Source organism: Lampetra planeri, chromosome 34, assembly GCF_965212315.1.
Source record: "Lampetra planeri chromosome 34, kcLamPlan1.2.h2, whole genome shotgun sequence".
In the NCBI taxonomy this organism is placed as follows: domain Eukaryota; kingdom Metazoa; phylum Chordata; class Hyperoartia; order Petromyzontiformes; family Petromyzontidae; genus Lampetra; species Lampetra planeri.
The window spans coordinates 4232543-4259985 of NC_136140.1; the positions used below are offsets into that span (position 1 = coordinate 4232543).

The 27443-nt window shown below is 50.3% G+C and overlaps 1 protein-coding gene across 3 annotated transcripts in view; it reads right to left on the reverse strand.

Annotated features, from left to right (window-relative positions):
- The window catches only part of EOGT (EGF domain specific O-linked N-acetylglucosamine transferase), a 38387-nt gene that overhangs the window by 9921 nt on the left and 1023 nt on the right, over positions 1-27443 (reverse strand). Inside the window, exons 2-13 of one of the 3 annotated variants that reach the window (XM_078610521.1) lie at positions 24482-24616; positions 18001-18196; positions 16064-16167; positions 14917-15025; positions 11479-11573; positions 8651-8755; positions 5777-5883; positions 4317-4420; positions 3952-4044; positions 2039-2110; positions 1151-1237; positions 158-226 (exon numbers count right to left, since the gene is read on the reverse strand). In XM_078610521.1, the coding sequence (XP_078466647.1) occupies positions 158-226; positions 1151-1237; positions 2039-2110; positions 3952-4044; positions 4317-4420; positions 5777-5883; positions 8651-8755; positions 11479-11573; positions 14917-15025; positions 16064-16167; positions 18001-18183 (1128 nt within the window). In that variant the 5' untranslated portion in view covers positions 18184-18196; positions 24482-24616. Of the gene's footprint in view, positions 1-157; positions 227-1150; positions 1238-2038; positions 2111-3951; positions 4045-4316; positions 4421-5776; positions 5884-8650; positions 8756-11478; positions 11574-14916; positions 15026-16063; positions 16168-18000; positions 18197-18600; positions 18689-24481; positions 24743-27443 lie in introns of those variants that run through there. The other 2 variants (XM_078610520.1, XM_078610522.1) reach the window with 2 other exon arrangements.

Genomic DNA, 27443 nt, shown 5'->3' on the forward strand with positions numbered 1-27443 from the left:
CATGCTAATCGGAGGTGCGAACACAGCCCGGCCTTTCTTAGCCTCTGTGACCCGACGAAGTCAGGCCACAGAGCTGTAGACACGACTGCCAGTGGGTCGTGCGTCAGTGTGTGTGTGTGTGTTCATGAGCGAGTCCACATCGTCAGGGTAGCCTCACCTCGTCCTGGTTGAGGATGCGGCGGAACTGTGTGCTGCGTGCGAGAAGCGTCACGCGCACCTTGTCAGCCTGCAGCCGCCACGCACGCGCAGCACAAAGACAAAGGTCCCCCCCCCGTGTAGTTTCGATTGCAGACTGTTGGGGCAAGTGCTGTTAGCGACCACCTATGAAGGCAGGCACGGCACACGAGGAGGTGGGTGGCCAGCACCACACCCGGATGTCTTTTTCTCCCTAGCGGTAATGTTTACACATTGGACCAGGTGCTCATTCGAGGCCGAGTCAACCTAGGGGAGGCCCAGGACTGGTTTAGATAATCGTCACTGGTGGTGTCCGTAAGTGGAAATCGAACCTGGGCGGCCGGGTTCATAGCGCAGCGTGCTAACCGCTACACTACCACTCCCCACACTCCCCAGCATACGACGCACACACACACACAGCGCACTGCGGTGATTAATGTGGTTGGCACACGACTCCCCCCAATCACGTGCTGTCAAAGCAACAGTGGGTGGTAGGCGACGTAACGATGCACTGGATCATCAACTGAAGCCCAATGGAGAGACAAAGCCTTTGGCCGGTGAATGAGGAATTTCCATCACCGGCTCAGGGCCAACAAATGAAGATTCATACGACTCCGTTACTTGTTTTGACAGGGAGACACTTTTAACTTTTCAATGCATGCCACGGCTGAGCGCCCTCTTTGCCGATCTGGGAGAGATCCCTCTGGGCCAAACCGCTTGCAGGGCAACATCGGCCTTGTACAAAGCACGCGTCGTGTGTCGTGCGTCATGTGTCATGTGTCGTGCGTTATGTGTCATGTGTCGTGTGCTGTGCATCAGGTATTGTGCGTCGTGTGTTGTACGTCGTGCGTCATGTGTCGTGTTTGTTGTGTGTCATGTGTCGCACGTCGTGTGTTGTGCGTCGGTGCGTCGTGTTGTGCATCGTGTGTCATGTGACGTGTGTGCGCGGTGATTCGCCGCGGGTTCCTCCGGGGACCTTGGGCCACTCCTGCGGGACGCGGAGACGGTGCAGCACGTGCTGGGAGAAGGCCCGGAAGAGCCCCGTGCCTGAGCAGGTGGGAACCTGCACGCAGACGCCCTGGGGTCAACGGCCACTCGCTCCCCCACCTGTCGTCTGGTTAGCAGGCACTCCGCCGTTTAAGAGATGTTTGTATTGTGACGTCCTGGTTTCTGACCGGAGATGTTCGAGGCTGAAAAACGTCGAATCCAACAGCCGCTCCATCTCGGTTGTGAGAACTGCTCCTCGACTGGCCCGCGAGCTAATAATGGTAACGATTGGCGCGTCGTCACACGCCGCTTGCAATCGTCACAACTTCACGTGAACTGTGCGCTGAACTTTCTTTCGCGCCGTACGTAGCCAACCGGAAGGTGTCTCACGGGTCGGGCTCGCTTGTGTTTGGCTATGCCTGGGTGTGGTGGAGCGCTTCACGACAAAACTGTGGCAAGATCAAAAATCGATTATGAATCATATTGCCTGCTAAAAAAAGACCATATTGCTTATTCGATTAAAAAGGGAATTGTAAAATCGACAGTTTCTGTTGCGTGCATGGGGACCACCATGCACAAACACGGCGCTGTAGGCTGCTGCAGCTGCTGCGGGGGGCTAGGTTATTAGCAGAGAGCAGTGCGGCACAATCCACCGTCAGTACTCTACTGTATTGTACCGTGCTCCAATGTCGACGTGTCACACGCCTCCACCAACCCGCACTGACCCCGTGCGGTAAAGTACGGCTGAACAACCTCCACAGACAGCGTGGGAAGGGCCCGCCCGCCCTCCCTCCCCATCTAGCAGTGGATTAACAACAGGGACGCGGATGTGCATGTGTGCGTGTGTGCATTATCTCGGCCGTGTGCGTGCGCTCACGAGGGGGGTGTTGTAGAAGAGGCCGTAGCGCATCCTGGGCAGCAGCGGGAAGATGGCCTCCCTGAAGCACACCTGCGCACGGCCACGGGGACAAGGGCACGAGATGCCACTCGCACTCGCACCGCCGCGGTGGCTAGGAGATGTTATCTCCCTCGCCTGGTATACAGGAAGTCGTGGGTTCCATCCCGACCCTGACGCCTGCTGCTGTATATTTGGAGTTTGCGTGTCTCTCTCTCTCTCCCCGTGGTCGTGTGGATTTTTTTCCGGGTCCTCCGGTTTTTCCCTCCACATTTAGAATCAATAACACGCGAGTATTTGGCTGCGATACATTTCCACGTGATAAGCCACTTCGTTGAGCTATCATTTGTGATGGGCAGGTCGCTCCTGAAACTGAGCTACACAGCTCAGTGGGCCTTATCTAGTAAATAAACATTTTACTTGGGCTGCTTCAAACAAAAACAACCGGAAAATATCTCTTCTACAATGACAATGGGCGGATGGACTAAAGTGCAAACTGCTTCGTATTTTTGTTTGCATTTGTGCAAACAAACTCTTGTCTATAAACAGCCGATTGTCCGTAGACTTTTTTTTCTTCTTCTTCTGTGTACTAGAAGAAAATAAGAGACAGTTGTCTTATTCATGCTCTTCTCATAAATCCTCCTGTCCTCGGAGACCTAACGGTAATCTGGTATTTTTAAATGTAATAATTCTCTAAGATTTTAAGAATATTCTGGCAAAATAATTACATCAATAGGAGCCCAAATGAGAAAATAAATCGAGCAATATTAAATTACCCGGATTTGTCTTCTGTATTTGTTACTCCCACCTCAAACTTAATTTGGAGCTTTCGTGACTGCAGGAATTACTCTTTGGTTCTTTCGGTAAAGTCACGGTATAAAGAGAAAATAACAAATTAAATAATAGCATAACAATTAGGTAGGGTGTTGACTGTTATGTTAGCCGACTCTCTGTGTTGTATTGCATGATATTTCTAAGTTTACTATGCTTATTTTCTCTTTCATTTATACCTGATGACGATTGCTTGTGTTGCAATCGAAACGTCGTATGCTATTATTTAATTTGTTATTTTCTCTTTATACCGTGACTTTACCGCAAGAACCAAAGAGTTACTCCCACCTCTTCAGCGAATATGGATAAAGCGTATGGGTTGACAGATGTGCAGAAGGGTTGTTTAAAGATACTTCACCATGCTCGGGAGTGTGGGTTGGTGAAGAGGGGAGTGCCAGGGCTGGTTCCGATATCACTCGAAATATGAAAATTATCATTATCACTCACCGCACCTTACTGCAAAAATGTATTTTTTCACAATACGGATACTCCTCTACTTACAAACATGTTAGGTTCCAGAGGTCTTACTCTTAGGTTTTTTCGGTAAAGTCACGTAGGTAAAAATAAAAAAATTTAATAATAATAAATGAAACTAAATCAATGATTGTGATTTAATTGATTTATTTTCATTTATTATTATTATTTTGTACCTACGTGACTTTACCGAAAAAACCTAAGAGTATGAATCCTTGCAGTCACGAAAGCTTCAAATCTAGAATTCCAGAGGTCTGTTCGTAAGTCGATTTGTTCGTAAGTCAAACTTTGCTCCTATCGATTCCAAACGTGTTGTACGGCGTGTACACTAAACACGGAGAACGGCTTTAAAAGTTGTATAATCTCCTGTAGAAGTAGATGCCAACTGCTTCTTCACGTTCTGAAGATGTTGATGCAACCACCGCCATCTATCGTGCGGCGGTGGAACTTACGACTCTCGATCCGAACAGGCAACTGGACAAGGTTTGTTAGAGTCTCTGAAAGTTCGTAAGTCGAGGAGTCCCTGTATCGTTATACTTCTGACGATGCCGTTAGCGCTGACCACCGTGACCCCAGCGCGAGGCGTGTACCCGCTTCTGGTCGTAGTCCTTGAGGTGGGTGATGTTGAAGTTGGTGAAGGCACTCCAGGTGTCGCTGAAAAGGTCTCCATAGCCATATAAACTCTTCAAGAGCACACGCACACACACACACATTCACAGAGTTGCATCAAGATTCCCCGTGGAGACTAAGGTGCTGGCACAACATGCGAGGGCAGTGGTTGTGTGGCCAGCGCCATCCCCGACAAAAATTGTCTTCCCAGTACAACAGGAACTCAGTTCAAGGCTGTGCTGTACGTGCGGATGTTGAACTTCTTTCGCACCGTACGTAGCCAACCGTGCTGATCGGAAGTGACAAGATTAAAGCGGGCAGCGGGGGGTCGCGGCCGTGCGCTCACCGTGTCCCACATGACGATGTTGACGTCCTGCGAGAAGGAGCCGTTGATGTGCTGCGAGATGTATAGGTTGACGAAGTCGCAGAAGTGGTGGTACATGTTGACTCCTGTGGGCAGCGCGCGCATTCACAGTGTGCAGATTAATTTTGGCCGCTGTGAATTTCCACACGCGATAAGCCACTTTTTGTTGGGCTATCATTTGTGTGACGGGTGGCTTACGAACAATAAGTTAATAGCTCGGTGGGCTTTATCTGGAAAGATGGTTTAGTTTTATATGTTTTTAAGTCATTAATTTACCTTTCCTTTACTTTGTGCTCCTCTTCTTGGTTTTTTTCGGTAAAGTCAGGTAGAAGGGAAGTAATAAAATAATAAAAATAAAACATGATAAAATTATTCTCACGACGTTTCGGCCATAACGCAAGCAGCCGTCCTCAGGTGAAGACCAGGTCTTCACCTGAGGACGGCTGTCGTCAGCCCCGTAGCATTAAAGAGGCTGGAGAGGGGGGGCTGAGCCCCCTCCAGCCCCTGCTAAATGCAGAGGGGGCCACCTTTTAAATTATGTTTTTACGGTCGAGTCAAAAAATGTCGGTACAAAGTTTCGCAGCATTACATGACAGGCGCCGCTTGCTCTATCTCATTGCGCAGGGGGAGAAAGCTTGAGCAGAATGCATAAGGACAACGCAGATCAAACTGCTCCGGATTTCATTCTCGAGGTTTGTTCAACATTAGCACCTCCGATGAGCACGGTTGGCTACATACGGTGCGAAATCAATTAAAAATACCGTACATACATACACACATACATACACACATACACACACACATACATACACACACACAAAGAGCCCCTGTATAGCCTTAACAAACTGTAGGGGCAAGTGCTGTTAGCGAGCACCTATAAAGGCCAGCACGGCACACGAGGGAGTGGGTGGCCAACACCACGCCCGGCCACCTTTGTCTGCCTAGTGACAATGTTTACATATCGCACCAGGTACTCATTTGAGGCTGAGTCGACCTAGGGGAGGACCAGGACCGGTTCAGATAATCGTCACTGGTGTTGGCCTTATGCGAGAATACACACACACATACACACACACATATACACACGTACATACACACGTACATACACACGTACATACACACACACATATACACACGTACATACACACGTACATACACACGACTGTGTCAGGCCGTCCCTCAGTGTTTATCAGAATCAGGACTGGAGCAGGGGGTCGACAACCAAAATAACAAGGACCATTTTTTGTTCGAATTCGGTAAAAAAAAACCTCAATATTTCAAGATCCGCACAGCATTGTGGTGAATTCGAGACGGCGGTCCTCAAATAAACGACGTCACGGCGCAGCCCTTGAAGAGCCGCACGCGGCACCGGAGCCGCAGGTTGCCGACGCCCCCCCTGGGCAAGAGGAATGCGACACGATGGGGGCCGCTTTGCCGAGCACCTGCGTCGAGCTTCATGAAGTAAGTCGGCGTCTCCACCACCAGGTCGCAGCGGCCGCTCTCCTCGGGCTGCCGCTCCAGCTGCGTGAAGCTCTGCAACTCCGCAAACCTGGGGTGGGGTGGGTGGGGGGGGGGGCAGAGACACCGGCACGAGGAGACGTTAAGCCAGGGTTTTGATTTGTGCACGGGAGATGTTCTGGGTTGCTCGTAGACTGGGGTTGGCCCTTGTGTAAGGGTGTCTGACGCCCGGCACGCGGGCCAGACCGGGCCCCCCAAGCCCCTTCCCCCCGGCCTGCCACGTGTTTCAATATTAGTGACTTATTTATGAAAATTGAACTTTTTAAAGATTCTACCTAAATTCAACCTGAATTCAAACCAGAAATTGATATGGGGGATTTGCCACGCCCGATGCAGTGGTCCAAACAAAGCGGTGTCAGGCATCAGGAAGCAAGCAGCCACAGCACTCAGTGAGTAGCTATACATATAATTTGATTCATTACGTGGGTGGTTAACGTGAAATTAGCCATCGTTTTTTGTACAGCCGATGTTCGGTAAATGAATACCGTGTTATTATGCTTTTCATTTCCACGTGTGGCCCGTGGAAGCTGCATTTGAATCCAAACTGGACCGCTGTCCGACTGGAGAGGGAGAGATGAGTCCTAATTTAGGCGATGTGCTGGGCGTGGAAACATTTTCGCTGGCTGAGGTGGGATAAAATTAAGCCCCCCAAGTGCCTGGTTTTGATGCTTTACCACTTCCTATTTACCAGAGGTTTTTTGGGTTAGATCGCGTAAATATAAATGTGTCGTTAAACCCGCCGCCACCCAAGAAAACCAATTAGTAAGGTTTGCAACGTAATAAGAACGTGCCAATTCGTCACTAGTACAGCACACCGGTGTGTTGGAGAGCAAATCCACAACATTTACAATCTGAGTACGACGTTTCGCCAGTAATTACCACCAGCATTATCAGGCGGCAACCAGATTTGTGGATACATCCTCCAGTTTCGTTCCTTAAATAGAGGGGTAGATGTGATGACGTCACTTGTGAGTCCTTCACGTGCTTAGTGTGGGGGGGGGATTAATGAATGCATATAAATTACAATCTTACTAATTGGCTGGTACGGGTGGTGGCAGGTTTAACGACACATTTATATTTTCGCGATCTAACCCAAAAAAACCTGTATTACGGATGATATTGGTCGCGAAAGCCTACGTGTTAAACCGTTCCTATTTATCAATATTGTAGCAGAGTTGAGCGTGGTGAGTACTTGGATTGGAAATTTGCCTGTGAACAGGTGTTATAGGCTTGCAGGACGAGGTGGTAAACAAACAGCAGAGCAACAACACATTATTACTTGTTGCAAAGAATATAAATTGTTTGAAGGTGGTGTTGCATCAGCACAGATGCAAATTAGGACATGAAAGCAGTCGTCTTCCCACATAAATTTTCAGCCGAATGGTTCCCGGTTACTCGCGAGCGGTGTTCCATTTATACAAACTACTGGGAGTACCGACGGGGAAGTTGGTGGGGCTGGGGGACCGGTATTTGGGTGGAGGTTTGGGGTTTGGAGGTTGCGCAAGAGGGAGGCGAGGTGTGGAAAGTTTCGTTTCACTCTGAGGGCTTCGGCCTTGCAGCGGAGGTGGCTTTCGGGGGTTATTAATGAATGGCAACCATTGATGAATTATTCATGAGCATGCGTTGGCAGCCGGGATTTTTGGCGATGGGTTCTTGAATCTGGATGGGCAGACGCTTCAGGGTTTTCGCCCCGGGTCTCTGGCTTCCTCTCTCAACTCTCCTGCTCGAGCCAAACACTCGCGAGTAGAACAAACAAACATCCGCAAGGCAGGACTCTCCCGAAAGCGAGTCTTGTGACTCGGCGAGGCCTTCCTGTGGGAGGAAAAAAAGATTCTTGTTTGTTTCTACAATACAGAGACTCCTCTACTTACGAACGAGATTGGTTCCAGAGGTCTGTTCGTAAGTCGATTTTGTTCGTGAGTCCAACTTTACTGCTGTCGATTCTAAACATGTTGTACGGCATGTACACTAAACACGGGGAATGGATTTAAGAGTTACGTAATATCCGGTAGATGTAGATGCCACTGGTTTTTTGTGTTCTGCAAATGTAGATGCCACGACCGCCATCTATTACGCGGCGATTGAACTTACGACTCTCGGTCCGAACAGGCAAATGGACACACGGACAGGTTTGTTCGTATATGTCTGAAAGTTCATAAGTCAAATGTTCACAGCTCGAGGAGTCCCTTTAGTTTTTGTTGGTATCGTGTTGTAGCCGCGAGGTGAAGAAGTGTCCGCTCAGATCGAACGCAGTCACCTCTGGTGCATCTCTTTGACACGCTCTGAATAAAAGCGTGACGAGCTTGGCTTCCAGACTTAACGAATGGGCTTTGCGTATGTCCAAGTATGGATGAATGCAAGTATGTTGAACTTCTTTCGCACCGTAGACTCTACATATATTGAGGAGCTACTACTGTGTGTTATCTTGGTGTGGTCTGGGACTGTTTTGTTGTTGATGTTATTGTTGCCTTTGCTAAATCGGACTTGCATAATTAAGTAACGTTTGATTTATTTATAGTTAGCGACTTGCTTACCATTATCTCTATTTTGCACTCCTGTCGCTTGCTGTTGTGACTCGCCCGACCCACCCCCACACCGGACACGTGGGGGAAAAAAGATCTCTCACAGCTGGACCAAAATTCCTCCTCCGGAACCAAGATTCCCCCCCCTCCGCTCCCCCACCGATTCCAATTCTGGCGGGGGCCGGACTGTCAAAGGAGACGGACGAGGGGGGGGTGGTGGTTGGGGTCTGATGGCGAGCGACGGCGAGCGGTGCGAGCGGCGCGACCGGTGCTCACCACGACTGCAGGGGGCTCTTGTGTTCGCCCTCAGCCGCCAACGCGGCTGCGTCCAGGTCGCAGCGGCCGCCAATCTCCCCGGCCTCGAAGAAGTCTTCGCTAAACCTGGCCACAGGAGGGGAGGAAAAGCGCGAGTGATCGAGTGATTTGCTGCGAAACCCGCCGATGCCGAGGTTCGATTCCCGCTCGCGCCCAACACCGGCGGCGATAATCTGAACCCGTCCTGGGCCTCCGCCAGGTCCAACGCAGCCTCGTAGGAACACCTGGTGCGGCGTGTCAACATCAGCATTGCGAAGGCAAAGGCGGCCGGTGCGTGGAGCTGGCCACACCACTCCCTCCCTCGTGTGCCGAATCGGCCTTCGTAGGTGCTCGCCAACGGCGCTTGTCCCACCATCCTGTATGTCGCGATGTAGGGACCTTTATCTTTGTGCACGTGGGTAGTGGGGGAGCAGTGGCACATTGGTTATGGCACTGCGCTATCAACTCTGACCCATGAGTTCGATTCTCAGCAACAACTCCCGTTAGCGGGGAGTGACATCAGTACTGGTCCTGGGCTTCCTCTCGTTCGACTCGGCCTCAAATGAGTACCTGCCATGGTGTGAGAACATCAGCACCAGGGAGACAGCTCTTGTAAGGTGATCAGGGGTTCCTTGTGCAGAAATGTAGGCACGCAATTACAGAAATGGAGGATCATGGGCCATCGTGTCGTTCAAACCTCAAAGGTGTCACACGTGCTATTACTCAACTCCCGTATAATCATGAGAATTTGCATAGTTTCCATCAGCCGTGACGATTTCAAACCTGCCATCATGCAAATCTCCACTTCAGGTCGTCGCGCGACCATCCAGTTTTACCTGAATTAAACCAGGCCAGCCGCGACTCGTTTTCCTGCATCTGGCAAAAGAATGTTCTTCTTCAGCGAAAACATAAACACTCTTTCAATGGTTTCGTTGACAAATGAGTACATGACGGGCGTTCCACTTATTTCCTTGATTGTATCTCCTTCAGTCGTCACCGAACTGCACACAACTCGACTGTACGAACATTGCGCCATCTCAGTTATGGTGAATTCAGTTTGTGGGTGGGTGGGTGGGTCCAGTGCCGGATTATCCTAGTAGCAAAAGTAGCTACATATGCTACGGGCCCCGCACTTTCAAGGGCCCTGCGCTAAATGCTTTCAAGTTATCAATTCCGTACTGTTAGGTTTTTTCGGTAAAGTCACGTAGGTAAAAAATAAAATTAAAAGTTAATAAAAGTAATAATGGAGATAAAATAAAAATAAAATAATAAATCACGACGTTTCGGAGGCAACACAAGTCTCCGTCATCAGGTGGGACCGTCACAGCTAAAATTACTGCATCAAGTGAGGAAAATTCCAAAAGACCAGCCCTTAAATACAAGTTAATTATTTTATTTTTATTTTATTTCCATTATTACTTTTATTAACTTTAATTGTATTTTTTACCTATGTGACTTTACCGAAAAAACCTAACAGTATGAATCATTGCAGTCACGAAAGCTTCAAATCTAGAATGATCAATTCCGGTTCAGTGATTCTGCACTTGCTCTTTTACTATAGTACTATACTGCCTTCAGCTTTCATGAACGACTGGGTGTTTAAGGTTAGTGACTTGTCGTATTATCTGGCTGTATAGCAAATGAAAAAATACGATTACTTTACTATGCAAGTAAAACATTTGTGTTTGAATATGTACGTGTTTTTATTCAGGGCCGCTTTATAACATATGCTACAGGCCCCACACTAGCTTAGTCCGGCACTGGGTGGGTCCTGTTACACAAATTGCACCAACCAAACCGGTGACTGACAACAATCATGGTGAGTAAAACCGGTAGCGTGATGAAATTAAAATCACCGTAAAATGGCTAATTATTAATGCCGATTATTTAAACCTCGCCGAGACCTTTACCAGAGAATCTTACGTTTACGATATTTTGTGAATTCCTTCATTGACTGTGTTTTCTGTAAAAGAAACAAATCAGGAATGTAATAATCTTTCCCACCCACCCTAGGGATTTGTGAATTGTCAAGTTTTGGGGTCTTTGATTCGACTTGAGGATCAATTCCTTTTCGTATCATTTGGCATTGTTTCTTGTTTGTTTCGTCTTGTGTGTACAGTTGTGTTTGCACCACCACGATAAATGCAACGTGGGCATTTAATTTTCTAAAGGATATGCAAAAATAAAGCACGTAGTTTCGCTAACGTGATTCGATGCATGGGTTTTGAGTGTACAAATCAATGGTAATCAACGTGATTACAAATAATTACTTGGCAAGAGTAAACCCACCCTTCTAGACAGACAGCAGTCACACTCAAAATCCGCCGCACAGATAGACTGTCGCAAACCACAATTCTCGACTGCCCCCGACGGATATCATCATCATCATCCCCCGCAGGTGGGCGACTCACACAGGGGCTCCATCAGTGCATGAGCCAGCAACTCTGCAAGCGAGGCTCTGTACTACAAGTGAGCATCACGGCAGCACGTCACCGATGATGGGCGACTGCCTTGTCCCATCTGCCTGTCTCTTCTGCACTAATCTCATCCTTTACGGCCTGCGTCGTATGCACCGCCCGTCTTGCCGTGTCAATTCAACTGCGGCATCTGCACATCGCGATCCTCACACCCAGGAGGCTAGTTCGGACGAACGTCGATTCGATTGTGGGGAGATGCACCGAGCGAACGACCCAGGATGCGTGGAGCAACGCTCGATCCCTCCTCTCCCCTCCGGTGGGTCGCTTGTCTGGTGTCGGCGGCAGGTGAAACGTGGAGTGGAGCTCCCCCCTGAGCAGGCGGAGCGGCCTCACCTGTCGGTGCCGCGTCGGGGCTTGCGCAGGTCGACGTAGAGGTTGGTGGCGCGGCAGTAGCGCGTGTATTGCACGCACGTGAGGGACGAGTCGCCCTGCACAGCCACAACCAAAGACAAAGATCCCCCCCCCGTATAAGCTCATCAGACCGTTGGGGCAAGGGCTTTTAGCGAGCAGCGCTTGTGAAGGCCGTCACAGCACACGAGGGGGTGGGTGGGCAGCACCACGCCCGGCCACTTTTGACTGTTGCGCTAACCTTTGCACTACCGCTGCCCGCACACACAGACTCTGCACACACTAATGACAACGGTCCCCCGTATAGCCTTAATAGACTGTTGGGGCAAGTGCTGTTAGCGAGCACCTATGAAGGATGGCACGGCACACGAGGGGGTGGGTGGCCAGCACCACGTGCGACCGCCTTTGCCTCCCCAGTGTTTACACATCGCACCGAGTACTCATTTGAGGCCGAGTCGACCTAGGGGAAGAGCCAGGACCGGCTCAGATGATCGTCACCGATGTTGGCCATGAGCGGGAATCGAGCTCGGGTCGCCGGGTTCGTAGCGCAGCGCTAACCGCTACTACACGACCGCTCCCCTACGACCAACAACCACCGCCACAACGAAAGCAGCAACCACCACCACAACCACCACCACAACCACCACCACAACCACCACCGCCACCACGACGACGACTAAAACCGCCACGACCACCAGCGCCGCCGCAAGCAGTCGGTGGAGACGAGAGACAGAAGCGACGAGACGGACGGTGCAACATACACCACCAAGTGCCGAGAGAGACCGAAGGGAAACCGACCCGTGAACAGGCGTGCACGATGGCCGTGCGACAGATCCAAGCAAGTTCATTTCAAGTTCATTTATTAGGTATAGCCCTGTGAGCCATTCGGCTCTTGAAACGGGTGCAACTGCAACAAACAAAAACATGAACAAAAAACATCTTAAAGTGAATATGTGACTGAGTGCAAACAGAAAATCCAAAAAAAGACAGCAAAATATTGCAGAAAAAAAGCACCGTACACCAACACTGTTACTTTCCAAGCAGCGAGCTTCGATTTCAGGTCAATCTTTACAGCTTCTTCCGCCCCAGCCCACCCCGCACGTTTGATCCCAGGCCTTGCTGTGAATGTGCTGCAGGTACACCCTGTTATAGACACCCTGCCAAGACTCACCCACCTTAGTCAGTGTGATTCACCTCCATTGTAACGCACCACACCGCATGTATGTAGGAAAGTAGTTTAAAATAGTGGACGAAAACACACTCACCATGAGTGTCTGGTCAGGGTCAAGGGAGTGTCTGGTGAGTGTCTGGTGAGTGGTGTCCGGTCAGAGGTGAGCAGTCAAATCAGGTGGTGACTGTCGGGTGAGTGTCTGCCAACTTGTGCGTTGGTAATCGTCAGGTAAATAGTGAGCGGTGATGGTCATTTGAATGGTGAGCATCACATGAGTGGTGAGTGTTCTGGTGAGTGGTGAGTGTCTGGTGAGTGGTGAGTGTCTGGTCATTGTCTAGTCATTGTCTGGTGCGTGTCATGCGAGTGGTTTGTGTCTGGTGCGTATTTAATATCCAGTGTCAGATGAGTGTCTGGTGCATATCAAGTCATCCCGTCTGTAAGAAGTTATGCCCTTTAGTAGTTAAATACGAAATTCCCTTGGTTCTAAGCGGCTCAAAAGACATTAATGTATCTTGGACAACACTTCACAAGGGAAGCACACAACTCATTTTTATTCAGCATTGCCTCTTGTCTTTAGTTTATTATCCTCCCCCCTCGCCTCCGATGGGCACGGTTGGCTACGTACGGCGCGGAAGAAGTGCAACGTGCACACACATGCATACAACTGGAGTTGGTTCGTGCAAAACCATTGCACCGTGACTAGCCGCTTGCCCGTTGCTGCGCACGCGGCATCCCACAGCCGTGAGTGACAGCGCTCGCCCCACGTGGGGTCATCAAGGCCTCGACGCGATTGCCCTGCCCTGCCTGCGTCCGTCCGTACGGACGGAGAACATCTCGCGCGGGTCACTTTGACAATCACGTTGGCTGCCACCAACATAATTCGGGAACACAATGGCATTTTGAGAGGGTTATTTTCTGTATTACCCCTAGTGGTTGCAGGGGGCGGGGGTCATGTGATCAAATCACAAACAGGACATGCGCGGGTTTGCACGCGCAGGATATGGCGCACGCATCGCGTAAGAACCGATCTCAGTAGAGGGATCGGTGCTGAAACCGAACGCTGCAGTCGAACGCTCTCAGGCGAGTGGGAAACCTTTTCTAAAGTTCATTCCCAGCGCTTAACACCCTCCCTGGGGCAGGCGCAGACATCACAGGCGGCCCCGCCTTAGAAATCCGATAAGAGCTCCCGTAGTAAAAGCCACCAAACCACTTATTTGTTTATTCTTTGAGACCCTTTTGACAATACAATGACAACCCCTGCAGCAGCAACACTTGCATTCAGAAAAAAAAGTTTGGAACGTAGTTTTTTTTTCAAACCAAGATAATCTCTTTGCCATGATACAATGGACCAGGTTCACTCGTGAGGCGTGTTCCAAAGCCTCTTGCCCCTCTTTAGGCACATACCGACGCATCGAGCCGTCAAATGAAATCGATTCTTACGCTCAAAACAGATTATAATTGATTGTTGCTAATACACCCGGAAATAAAATTCACCATGGAGGTAGAAAAGGATGGCATGCTACCCTTCTTGGATGTTTTAATCAAAAGGAGACCAGATGGCTCAATGAGCCACTCTGTCTAGAGGACAGTAACCCATACTGACGCCTACCTAAAACCTGATTCCCACCACCATCCATCCCAGAAGAATTCCGCATCAAAACGCTACACCATAAAGCTCAATGTATCTCCGACCATGAACACCTAACCAGTGAACTCAAACACGTACACCGGGTTCTCAAGGCTACTTTACACCTCTGAAGAGCGATTGCAGCTCGTTTTCCAGCACGTCCCACCCATTCGTATTGCAATGTGGATTCAACATCATGCAATCGCTGCAAGGGATATGAAACCTACAGCTTAAGAGATCCCGTGACTGCTCTGTGCAGATTGCTATGGCATCATGTGATTTGAGGGCAGAACGCTCAAAACTACCTATAAACACTTCCTGGCATAGAGCCCCCAACCCTCATATTGTACACCCCGAAGTGATGACAGAATCACAAAAACAATATAGAAATGTACCAGGAAGTGCACTTTGTATGTATGTATGTTGAACTTCTTTCGCACCGTACGTAGCCAACCGTACCAAATCGGAGGTGTGGAGCCAAACTAAACAAAGTCGCGGCCCATATATATCTCTCTGGAACCACGTATGTTTACCCAACCCCGATTTAAAGCGGTGCAGTTTGACAAAATTCACCGACAGCCCCCTGGGTGTGGGAGTGGGGCGACGGGTTGTGTAGCGTCCGTACCGGTTGCCTGGCTCGGCACAGGGTCTTGAGCTCTCCCACACGCTCCTTCACGTAGCCGAAGTCCGCCTGACGCCAATAAAGGTACTCCGCCGCCTCCACGGAGTTGGCCCTGTAAAAGAAAAACGGCGGACGCCGTTAGCGGCACTGCGATATATGAAGCCGGTGACGCGGGTTTCGCTCCCGGCCACGGCTAATGTTTCCCGGCCGCAGCTGACACCGGTGGTACATGATATACAAACCGGTAATTTAACCCAGCGGTGATGTATGGCCAAGCAATCCTCATGGCCGACAAAGAATGAGGAGGGCTTCATTCCAGCAGCGGATTGACAAATCGAAATCCGAATTTGTATTAATCCTGGAGAAATCCGATGAGCTATGAAGCTTTTTTTTTTACAGATCTCCAATCGGGGCGGATCAGAAAGATACAACAACAAAGAATTACAAACACACCATAGAAATGCAAAGTACAGGAAAGGTAAGCAAAGACTAAAACCAAACGATTTTCACCCCATAAAGCTCACCGACATATTTGCGGTAGGAATGCATGGAAAGAGGCGGTGCAGAAGAGACAGTGAATACGGCGCAAGTGAGAGTTTACAAACAACAGACGGGACAAACGAAAGCACAGTAGGTATAAATCAACAGCATATAAATAGTATACAGAGACAGAGAGCACAGACAGGAGTGTGGCTGGCCGCAACAGGGCGACTGCTGCTAAATGAGGGCTGGCTTTCACTTCCACAACATTCATCATGAAGCATGGCAACACGGCACAGCAGGAAGGGTGACAACCCAGAAAGCAGAGTGCCATGACAGCTGGGAGGGTGCCAATAGTGCGACAGTGACATTGCGGCTGTGACAATTTTGTATACATCAATGAGAGAGCCAATGCTTCGGATACAGTGTGATGCATAAGTGAGTGCGCGCTTGTGCATTCATGTTCTGGTGAAGCGGTGAGTGTGTTGGTGCATCGGTGAGTGTGCTGGTGGCATTTGTGAGTTGACGAGTGAACTGGTGAATCGGTGAGTGTGCTCATGACATTTCTGAGTTGGCGAATGAACTGGTGACATTTGGGAGGTGGCCGCTGATCTGGCGAATCGGTGAGTGTGTTGGTGCGTTGGTGAGCGTGCCGGTTAAGTGCGCTGACCAGGCGGTGTTCGAGGATGAGCAGACCGGGAAGCGGAAGCTGTGGCGTGGCACGCACCCCTCCTCGTAGCCCCAGCAAGAGGAGTTCACCCTCGACAGATGTCTCTGTGCGACAGCAGCAGCGTTCCCAATCCTTCTCGTCGCGTCATCTCGCGCGAGCACGCATCTCACCGCTGTGTGCAGTGAATTTATGATAATGCAGCACGGAGCCAATGTGTGCACAACCAGCGTTCGTATACTCGACACTCAAGACTTTATTTCAGCTGGCCTCGGAGCCCGCTCAGCCGAGCAGCACTTTTACAAGGACGACCAGACGTAGACACAGTCTACATCCACCATGCCATCGTCACGGCAGGGCCGGTCGAATAGAGGAACAACCAGAGGTCTATCTTGAAACTTCCCAAGGCGGGGGCAGGGAGCAGTCACAATCGTACCGAGAATATTGAAATAGGGCCCTACATTAATAATACATCAATATATTGTATCTTTACATTTCAAAGAGGGGTCACTGCCTGCATCGCCCCCCCCCCCCGCCTTTGATCCGCCACTGTAACGTCAATCAATCGAACTTTATTTCTTTAAATATGCATTTCTCAAATCAAGGCCCCTGCACACACACTATTATTATTATTACAAACAAAATTACCACTGACCGTACCGATGTCCGTGTAAACATGACGACAGTGAGCGCAGAATATGCAACGACAATATAGGTGTGTGACACACCGTACAGTTAGTTTGCGTCTTTGACCACAGTGTGCGTGACGCTCATGCTCGTGTTTCTGGACAGCGGAGATGTAGTTGCAACATCCGCACAGTCCTTCATTCCTACAGGGTCAATAAAATGACGATCGCTCTGCGAGAAGTGGTTGTGCTCTGCGTAGATTTTTCCGCTGCCATAGAAATGTGGGATTTCAACCCATGGGCTCAGGGCTGTGAAAAAGGAAGGGACCACCATTTTGCACTCCTTTTGGAAGGAAACTACTTGATGGGTTAATTTCTTCAAACTCGGTGGCCTAGATTAAATCCCTGGTCAAATATACACAACGGCACCAGTGCTCCAAATGATGTCTGACCCTGGCCTGACCCATCCCAACCAGTCCCCACCTGAAAACAAGAACAACTCTTGATGCTCGGTCAATCACTCAACGATCAGCAGGGAAACACATTGGCCGATAGTTATCTTGCAAGGTTAGCTACAGGAATTTGCCCTTTAGCCTCTTTATTTTGCTTCCTTGTACCTAAGACGTGTGTGTCTGTCTGTTGAAACTTCGACCACACCGTACGTGCTATTCGGAGGCGTGGGGGAAAGACAGCAACAAACCCAACACAAAAAGCAGTTTCTAAAGAAATGAGCTAACAATGTAGACGATAAAAAAGTACAAAGTTCCACTGGATTCATAATATCGGGAGGAGGAGCGTTCCAGATGGCCGCAGAAGCGTGTCTGAAAGCGTCGTGATGCGGTGACCGTGCACAGACTCCAGAGCCATGCGCCAACATCGAAGGCACTGTGAGCACTTCTACTTCTATCCTGGAAGTTCTCCCTCCTCTCCTTTTGAATTTGAATTCAAACCTGTTGAGCTTCTTCGGGTAACGACAGGCACACTTTATTCATGTTGCACTGTTTACATAATATGTGGTTCTGACCGAAACTATAACTTTGTATTTTATCACTGCGCAATGTTCGCATTTCTTCCAGGGTAATATCACCACTTTGAAGCACTTTCTGTTACCAGTTAATTTGCTTTGCTACCACTGGAGTTTAAGGAGAATTGACGTCGACATATTTGACCTTGTGATGTAACCCAGGCCACCATTGCAAGCGAGTGCCACGATTACGGTTGGACTCCCGAGTGCACTGAGGGTGCACAAGCAAGTCTCTATACCTTGCAATTGCACGGACTTCGGCAATCCCATTACGGGCCACTGCCACTCACCTTGTACGGACACCGGGGGTCCGCCACGCATGACTCTGTCTCTTGCGGGCGGCCGTGCAGGTAGTAGGGTATGTGCTCAGGGTGGAGGTTGAAGTTGGTGAAGTTGGTTGACGGTGAGATCTGAGCGCCGCCCAGGCACGGACAGACGACAACCCAGAGGCACAGCGCTGACCACGGCGCCATCCTCGACTCGAACCTGCGATGACACGCCGAGCGGAATTTGTGTTGTTGTTGTTGTTACAACACACGAGCCACGTGGAGGAGACACCTCGTACCCTGACAACGTCCTTGCGATTCGCTTTCACTCGATTGTCACCAGCAGTTGTCAACATCGCCTCCTGAAACTGTGCGTGAGATTCCATCCCCTCCCCCCGCCTCACCCAGCCCCAGCCATCTGTGCTGCCGACTGCCCGTCGCTGCTCACGGCTACCGTTTCAGCTTTCGTTAGTGAACCGTGGCCGGGAATCGAACTTAGGTTGCCGGGTTCACAGCGCAGTGCGCCACCGCTTCCCACGATGTAAATACGTACACTATTTATACAAACACACACACACGTACATGGTACACTATTAATACAAACACACACACACAAGTACATACGTGGACAACGCCGCACACAGTCCCCGCGGTCAGAAACGACTCTGGCGCCACGACGCCAAGGTCGCGTCTCGCCGACAGCAGCGAGCGCAGACCGGGCCGCGGCCGGGACGATCCTGCCTCGATGGGTTTTGAAAACAAAACGACAGGAAAGTAAAAAAAAACCTCCCCAGAAACCGCGGGCGTGTCGAGGAAAAGCCCCGAGATAAAGCCCCGTGAACGAGCAGCGTGCAGCGTTGTGACCGTGGCGGGGGGGGGCGGGTTCACGGCGAGGACCCCCGGGGGCGATCCCCAGGGCGCGGTGGTGCGATCTGCAACTTTAGAACTCGACTGTGCGTGGGCGGCGTTGTCTCCGACGGTGGGAAAGAAAGCCATCTATTCTCACACATTACCGATCCCCTTCGAGGCAGCCAATGCCATGCACGTACACACGCACATACACACGCACGTACACACGCGTGCACACACGCACGTACACACGCACATACACACGCGTGCACACACGCACGTACACACGCACATACACGCGTGCACACACGCACGTACACACGCACGTACACACGCGTGCACACGCGCACGTACACACGCACATACACACGCGTGCACACACGCACGTACACACGCACGTACACACGCACGTACACACGCGTGCACACACGCACGTACACACGCACGTACACACGCACGTACACACGCGTGCACACACGCACGTACACACGCACGTACACACGCACGTACACACGCACGTACACATGCACGTACACACGCGTGCACACACGCACGTACACACGCACGTACACACGCACATACACACGCGTGCACACACGCACGTACACACGCACGTACACACGCACGTACACACGCGTGCACACACGCACGTACACACGCACGTACACACGCACGTACACACGCACGTACACATGCACGTACACACGCGCGTACACACGCACGTACACATGCACATACACACGCGTGCACACACGCACGTACACACGCACGTACACACGCACATACACACGCGTGCACACACGCACGTACACACGCACGTACACACGCGTACACACGCGTGCACACACGCACGTACACACGCACGTACACATGCACGTACACACGCACGTACACACGCACGTACATACGCAACCTCCAGCTAATTGTTTGAATTTATTTCTCACACACTTTTTTTAGGTGAAGGTAAAGGTGCAGCCCCTGCAGTTGCTCGCTCACGCCACTGCCGACAGAAGGGCCTCCACTCGACGGAGGTCTCGAGACCATCTCTAGAGGGTAGATTGAAAACTCAATTCTTTAAAAATGCCTTTTGTCTTTAGTTTAGTCCTCACCCTGCACCTCCGATGAGCATGGTTTGCTACGTCCGGTGCGAAAGAAGTTCAACATACAGGGTATTTTGGCCTAATCTTCCACGCTGATCAGACATCTTGGAAGTGGGAGTATCAAACCACACGTGACCTCTACCGATGGACTAACTGTGGCGTAAGGAGCCGTCCATAAATGACGTCACGCGATTTTTGACGATTTTTGACCCCCACCCCCCTCGTCACACGGCGTCACAAAAAGTCAGACCACCCCCTCAAATATGACGTCACAAAGCTCTGCCCCCCCCCCCCCAAAAACCATATTTCCATTTTGAAAATAAAACATGCTTCAAATCGCTTTCAACTATTGTCATTGTAGTGCGTATTTAATGTGACGTCACATTTCTCAAACCCCCCCGACCCCATCACACATCGTCACAAATGTCTGACCCCCCCCCTAGGTGCGTGACGTCATTTATGGACGGCCCCTAACCCATTTATACCGCTCGGTGTGGACAGAGGCGGCGCTTGTGGATTTCAGAATCTGGCACCAATGGTTGCAACTGCCACGCCGGGAGATCGAATTGAACTTCTGACCTCTGGATTGCAAGTCCAGTGTGCGAACCATTATTTCACTGCAGCTTCCCTCAAACACTTTACACAACACATGTAGATTACAAATTCTTACGGCCGAAAGTGGGTAATGCCAAACTAAATAATAAATACAGACTCGGGTTCGATTGACTCAATCGTCATCCATGATCAATAAAATTTTGCCAATTACCAATGAGGTTATCCTGGTCTCTTTGAGTTCTCACCTGGATAAACAAAATAAACGCGAAACTTGAAGTTTAATCCACTGTTGGATAGCAAAAGAAGTAATATTTAAAAATAAAATTTTAAAACACGCTTTAATGAAATGTACCCTACTCGTAATGGCAGAACTCCACGACTCCAGGAAGTGGCCCCAAAGCTTGCCTTAACGTAAGGGACCGTGGTGGTTTACAGCCAACGTCAGTTGAGCGTGGACAATTAGACCTAAGCCGAAACATAACATATAAAAATTAATGTTTATATTTGAAAAAATAATTTTTGATAGAATATAGTATTATCATCAGTATGATACTGGTGTAACCAGGAGGTTCCTACCAGTATCACGTGTCACAAAGCCAGTCCTTAAAAGTGCTGCATGCGGCTCCAGAGGCGCTGGTTGCCGACCCCTGGTCCAGACCACCGGCCAATGGCGGCTCGTGACATCTCCACTGGGCGGGGCTGTTGCGAGTGACCCCTGAACTGTCGGTGTTCTAATAAAGAAAACCTCGCCATGTCATTGGCCTTCCCGTGAAAGTGATACAACTGTCTTATCTACCAACGGTCGGCGTTTATAGACAATACGAAACAAAACAACAAAGCACTCAAATGCTGTCCCAATGACCCTCAAGTCCACACTACACAACCCCATTGACACCGCCAAAAGCCTAGGGCGTGTAGGCCGTGACCTGCTATATTTGCACAGTGCAACGTAGCGTTGTGACATCGTCATTTCTGATCCATTCAGTGCACGTGATCACCTCTCGTCACCTCTTGTCTGCAGGCCTCTCATCTGTATGACCTGTTTATCTTTCCTCCGATGTGGCCCACGGGCAAAAGCTGAAGAACCCTGGCTTTAGCATTACTGTTTACATAACATTACATCCTGTAATGGACCCTCGTGTTTGTCACACGCATTTACTGGTCCTGGCCCATTGAATCGGCAACGAATGCCAAGGAGAAAGACTCGGACATAATTATAACGGCATGTCAATGTATCTTAAATCAAAACCGTGTGTATAAACACAGCCAATCACCCGTGATGTGCCCAATGTTGTCACACCTCAGAGGCTAAGCAGGGTGGAGACTGGATAGTGAGTGCTCGGATTGATTAAAACTGGCTGGGGGTTGTGCTACGTAGTGGTGGGCAGTGGAGCAAAATCCATCATTGTTCTGTACTTCAATGCTCCCACCATCTTCGCTCCCCACCGCCACCGACTCGCACTGACCAAGGCTTGGTGAGGTCCTCATCCAGCAGTAGATTGACAAACGGGCTATACATGTACTCATAATAATTCCCCTTCTGTATCGAGTGACACAAAAGCCTATAGAACACGAGCAAAAGCCCGCTCCTGGTTAAGTATAAAAGCATGGGCTGTTTTTTTGTATGGATGCCTGCGAGTGTGGCCACAAATCGACCACATTGTAAACACCCACGGCTGTCCTCACTCCTTTAAAGGAGGAATGGACGAGATCCACTCTGCTTGCGGAAAACAGGGAAACAAATAAATTAAATCAGGACGTTTCGGAGGCAACACAAGCCTCCGTGTTGCCTCCGAAACGTCGTGATTTAATTTATTTGTTTTCCTGCTTTTAACCTACGTGACTTTACGGAAAAAACCAAAGAGTATGGTTCCTTGCAGTCACGAAAGCTTCAAATCTAGAATGGATAACAAATCTAAAATTACATCTTTAACCTGCTGTTATTAATCCGTACAAAAGAAGTATGTATGTTTGTTGAACTTCTTTCACACCATACGTAGCCGACCGTGCTATAATCGGAGGTGCGGGGGGAGAACAACAAACACAAAAAGGTGTTCTAAAGAAATGCATTTTCAATCGAGATTTATGATTGCGATTTTTTTTTCACTCCTTTAAAGGAGAAATGGACGAGATCCACTCTGCTTCGTTACCCGGTTTGCGGCTGTCGCCTGATGAAGCTGGTTGTAATTACTGGCAAAACGTCGTACTCAGATTGTAAATGTTGTGGCTTTGCTCTCTCCAACACACCGGTGTGCTGTGCTAGTAATTAATTGGCACGTTCTGTTTACACGACAAACCTTACTAATTGGTTGTGTCGGGTGGTGGCTGGTTTAACGACACATTTAGATTTTTACGCGATCTAACCCAAAAAAAACCTGTATTATGTTGAAATTCTTTCACACCGTACGTAGCCAAACGTGCTAATCGGAGGTGCCGGGCTAAGGACAAGAAACTAAACACACACACACAAAACAAACCACGCACGCAAGACTTGCTCCAGCTGGCAAGCGTGTGGGAATCTGGCTCGCTGGCTGCTCCAGTGTCATTCACAGCACCAGCAGCAACCACTGTACGTTCCCACATGTTGATGTTGGAATGAGGCGCTGTATACATCTCTAGGAGATAAAGACTTACACATTACCGCCACGTACATGCGTATTCATGCAGTTCCAGAGTATACAGCATATCTATTCGACTGTATCGGTAACGCATTTTCCGTATGTAAATGTTATATAACACAAGTTTTAAATGGCACGTAACATATACGCACATTAAAGTGTGTACTGTGCACAAAAGTCACGTTATATAAAGCGCATTCCTACAAACCTACGCATTTGTGAACCATGTAATTATGGAACTTATGTAAAAGCATAGACCACGTCGCGAACTCTGGCTACATCCCCTCAATGGCCTAGCCACCCGCCAAACTAAGACCGTCAGGACATCGCGTGCTCTTAAGCTGTGCCCTCTGCAACCGCCTGGAACACTTCCTTCTGGCATTAGAATTTCCACCAGAACTTTGGCTCTTTTAAATCTACATCGAAAACTCATTTACTTAGGGCTGCCTTTTTTGCGTATCGTCTGTTGTCACTCTCCCGCACCTCCGATTAGCGCGGTTGGCTATGTACGGTGCGAAAGAAGTTTCAACATATTATGCAGAACAAGGCTAGGAAACACCCGTGGAATTTCACGGCTTAATTCTCCCCAAAACAACCCATTTGTCCTCCACACAATTACACAACAACAACCGCCATTCGCCACTAAGTGGTGGTGACGTCACCACGACGCTTGTGCCAGGCTACGTGCACGTTAAGGCCACGTGAAGTGTCGAACGCCCGCTGGCAGGAGGTCATGGGACAGACCCAGGTGCCATGGGTTGACTGACTGAGATGACTGTCCGATGCACCGCCTGTGACCCCTAATGTGCCAACGACAATTCCACGCACAATTACACACAATTATAATTACACGCACATATATATACGCACACAAAAAGACATAGATCCCCCGCATAGCCTGAACAGTCTGTTGGGGCAAGTTACTGTAGGCGAGCGGCACTGTGGCACACGAGGGGGCTGGCTTGCCAGCACCACGCTCAGATGTAATGCTCACATTGATTTCCCAGCAAGCGTTGGGCCAATAGTTTGTGGCATGTGGTTGGCACCGTTGGACCAATGTCGGCCCAACGTTCCGTGTTAACTGCTCGAATGATCACCGTGGCGGTGATCGCCTCCGATTTACAACCCCGCGCCAGTGGCAGGAATTCCTCATTCCTATGGCAGGGGCGAGTCGCACCATGGTATTTACCTATTTTATCGTTCACGAGAGGATGATGGATGGGCTATCGAGTGAAACTAGGATTTCGAACTCGCAAGCTCCCTTTTGGGGAGGCACTCGCTCTCCCGCCGAGCCTACTGGCTGGGTAAATGAAGTAAATGTGTGAATAATAGGATACGGGAGGGCGTTCGTCAGGCAATATAACAACGTGGAATCGTACTCACAAGTGCTTGCTTGCTTGCTCTTTGCTGCTGGTGCTGGCAATAATACCGGGGCAGCCAGCCAGGTACCTCTGCTGCACGCTTGCCAGTTGGAGCAAGTCACATCACGAGAGAGTGAGCGCCGCCACTGTGTGGACCCTGCAAAAGGCACAAAGATCCCCCCTGTAGCCGGAACAGACTGGTTGGGGCGAAGTGCTATGAAGGCCGTCTTTGTCTCCGTCTTTGTCTCCCCCACACCAGGTACTCGTTTGAGGCTGAGTCGACCTAGAGGAAGACACCACAACCGGTTTCAGATCATCGTCATCCGGGAATCGAACTCGGGTCGCCGGTTTCGTAGGGAAGCGCACTCACCGCTGCACCACCGCTCCCCACACACAGACATACACACAGACAGACACACACACAGAGAAGCACAGAGACACACAGAGATACACAGACACACACAGAGGCACACACACAGACACACAACAACAACAACCGCCATTCGCCACTAAGTGGTGGTGACGTCACCACGACGCTTGTGCCAGGCCAAGTGCACCTTGAGGCCATGTGAAGTGTTGAACGCCCGCTGGCAGGAGGTCACGGGGCAGACCCAGCAGGTGCCACGGGTCGACTGACCGAGATGACCGAGATGACTGGCTGATGCACCACCTTTGCCCCCTACTGTACCAACTTGCTGTGCTTTAGCCACCCGGCACTCCGCTCGTTGTTGTGAGCGCCGCTCCTCCGCCCTCCGTTGTTGTTGTAGGGCGACTGCCTCCAACTGCCCAGTAGCGTCCTTCACGAGCCTCCTCCACAGAGGCCGATCTTGACACCGCTGGTACCAGTCATCGGCAAGTCCACTTAGCTCCACGTCCTCCTGTACCACATCACTCCATCTCCTCTCTAGCCCGTGCCGCACCCGTTTAGCCCCCTCGATCCGGCCGAACAAAAGCTGTTTAGGCATGCGGTGGCTGGGCATGCGGGCTACATGACCCAGCCAACGCAGCCTTGCCTGCCGGAGGAGCTCACCGATAGGACTTTGCCCAGATCTTTCAAGAATTTGTGAGCTCCTCACACAATCCAGCCTGGTTAAACCCAGGATGGATCGTAGGCAGGCCAGCCTAAATGTTTCCAACCGGCGAAGATGCTCCATTAGGGGGGTCCACGTTTCGCAAGCGTAGAGAAGGGAGGGAATGACCGTGGCCGAGAAGACCTGAAGCTTCGTGCGGAGCGACAGACCAGGTAGCTTCCACACAGCGTTACGCAACCGATGAAAAGATATTGCCGCTCGACTGATTCGGAGTGAGACCTCTGCTGTTAAACTGGAGCCGGTCATAAGCACACTGCCCAGGTATGGGAAACTCTCCACTCTCTCCACAACTTCCCCATCACCGATTGGGAGTTGTGGGGGTGGAGTGTCCGATGGTACAAAATACCCAGGCAGGTGCTTAGTTTTGGTGGGGCTGATGGTAAGGCCCCATCTCTTAGTGGCACGCTCCAGTCTCAGCAGCAGCGTCTCCAACTCCTCTTCTGAATGAGCAGCTATTACCAAATCATCGGCATACATAACGTGGTTGACCAATAGGGAGCCATCCCTTGATCGCACCCGGGCGTCGATCAGCCTCCCATTATATCTGTACCAAATAGAAATTCCCCCGGTACAGCTATTGAAGGCTTCACGAACTACGCAGTCGAAATAGATGTTAAATAATGTGGGAGCCAGAGGACATCCCTGTCGCACCCCAAGGTGTACAGGGAAAGACTCCGACTCCCGGCCACGTAATTTTACCCGGGCCCGCTCACCATCATGAAGGTCCTTAATGATCGTGAGTAGAGGGTCAGGGACTCCGAAAGCACGAAGAACAACCCAGAGCCCAGGCCTATTGATGGTATCATAGGCCTTGACCAGGTCAATAAAGCAGAGATGTAGGTCTTGTTGGAATTCCCTACACCTCTGCTGTAGCAGACGGACAGAAAATATGGCATCTGTGCAGGACCGCCCTTTCCTGAAACCGCATTGGGGTCCCGCAAGCCTCTCCTCAGCGTGCCTAGCAAGGCGATGTTGAATAATCCTTGCCAGGACCTTTCCTGGCACACTGAGGAGTGAGATGCCCCTGTAGTTGTTACAGTCTGTGCGGTCCCCCTTCTTAAAGAGGGGGACCGCACAGAACCCCTTCTTAAAGAGGGGGACCACCAGGGCATCCTTCCAATCCTGCGGAACCCATCCAGTGGTTCAGACTGTTGTTATGTCATATAGGGCAGTCTGTGCACAAACGCCACCCTCCCTCAGCATTTCGCTTGGGAGATCATCTCTGCCCAGTGCCTTTCCTGGTCTCAAGACCTCTTCCAATATTTGAGGCACCGCAGCCTCAGCAGGGTTAACCCCACTTTGTGCCATGATGTTTTCCTGGCTGAGGGATTTCCCCTCCCCCAGGACCTCACAGAAATGCTCAGCAAATCTGCAAACCTGTTCCTGGGGGTTGGAGATTGGATCACCGTTTTTTCCCCTAATGATGGTAATAGGTGTGGCGCTGCAGGTTACTTTTTTTGATGGAGTTAAATAGTGATTTGTGATCGCGGGCCACTGAGGCAGACTATCTCCTCAGCAACCCGCGACTACCACCCACAGAGACACACACACAGACACACACACAGGGGGCACTGCTGAGATGCGGAGATCGAGGGTGGGGGGAGGGGTAAGGGAGTGGACGTGCCGAAACTTGCCCGAAGGGGACAATTGACAATACCCACCCGCCACCACCACCACCAAGAAAGCACATCCAGCCGGGGTTCTAATGAATCCATCCCAGCCACAGAAGCCCTTCCCTCCGAGCTCATTCTCACCACGTGCTCAGACACAAAGACAAAGATCCCCCCCCCCCCCCAGTGTAGCCTCGACACACTGTTGGGGCAAGTGCTGTTAGCGAGCAGCAACCTATGAAGGCCCGCACGGCACGCGAATGGGGAGACAAACGCCGCATCG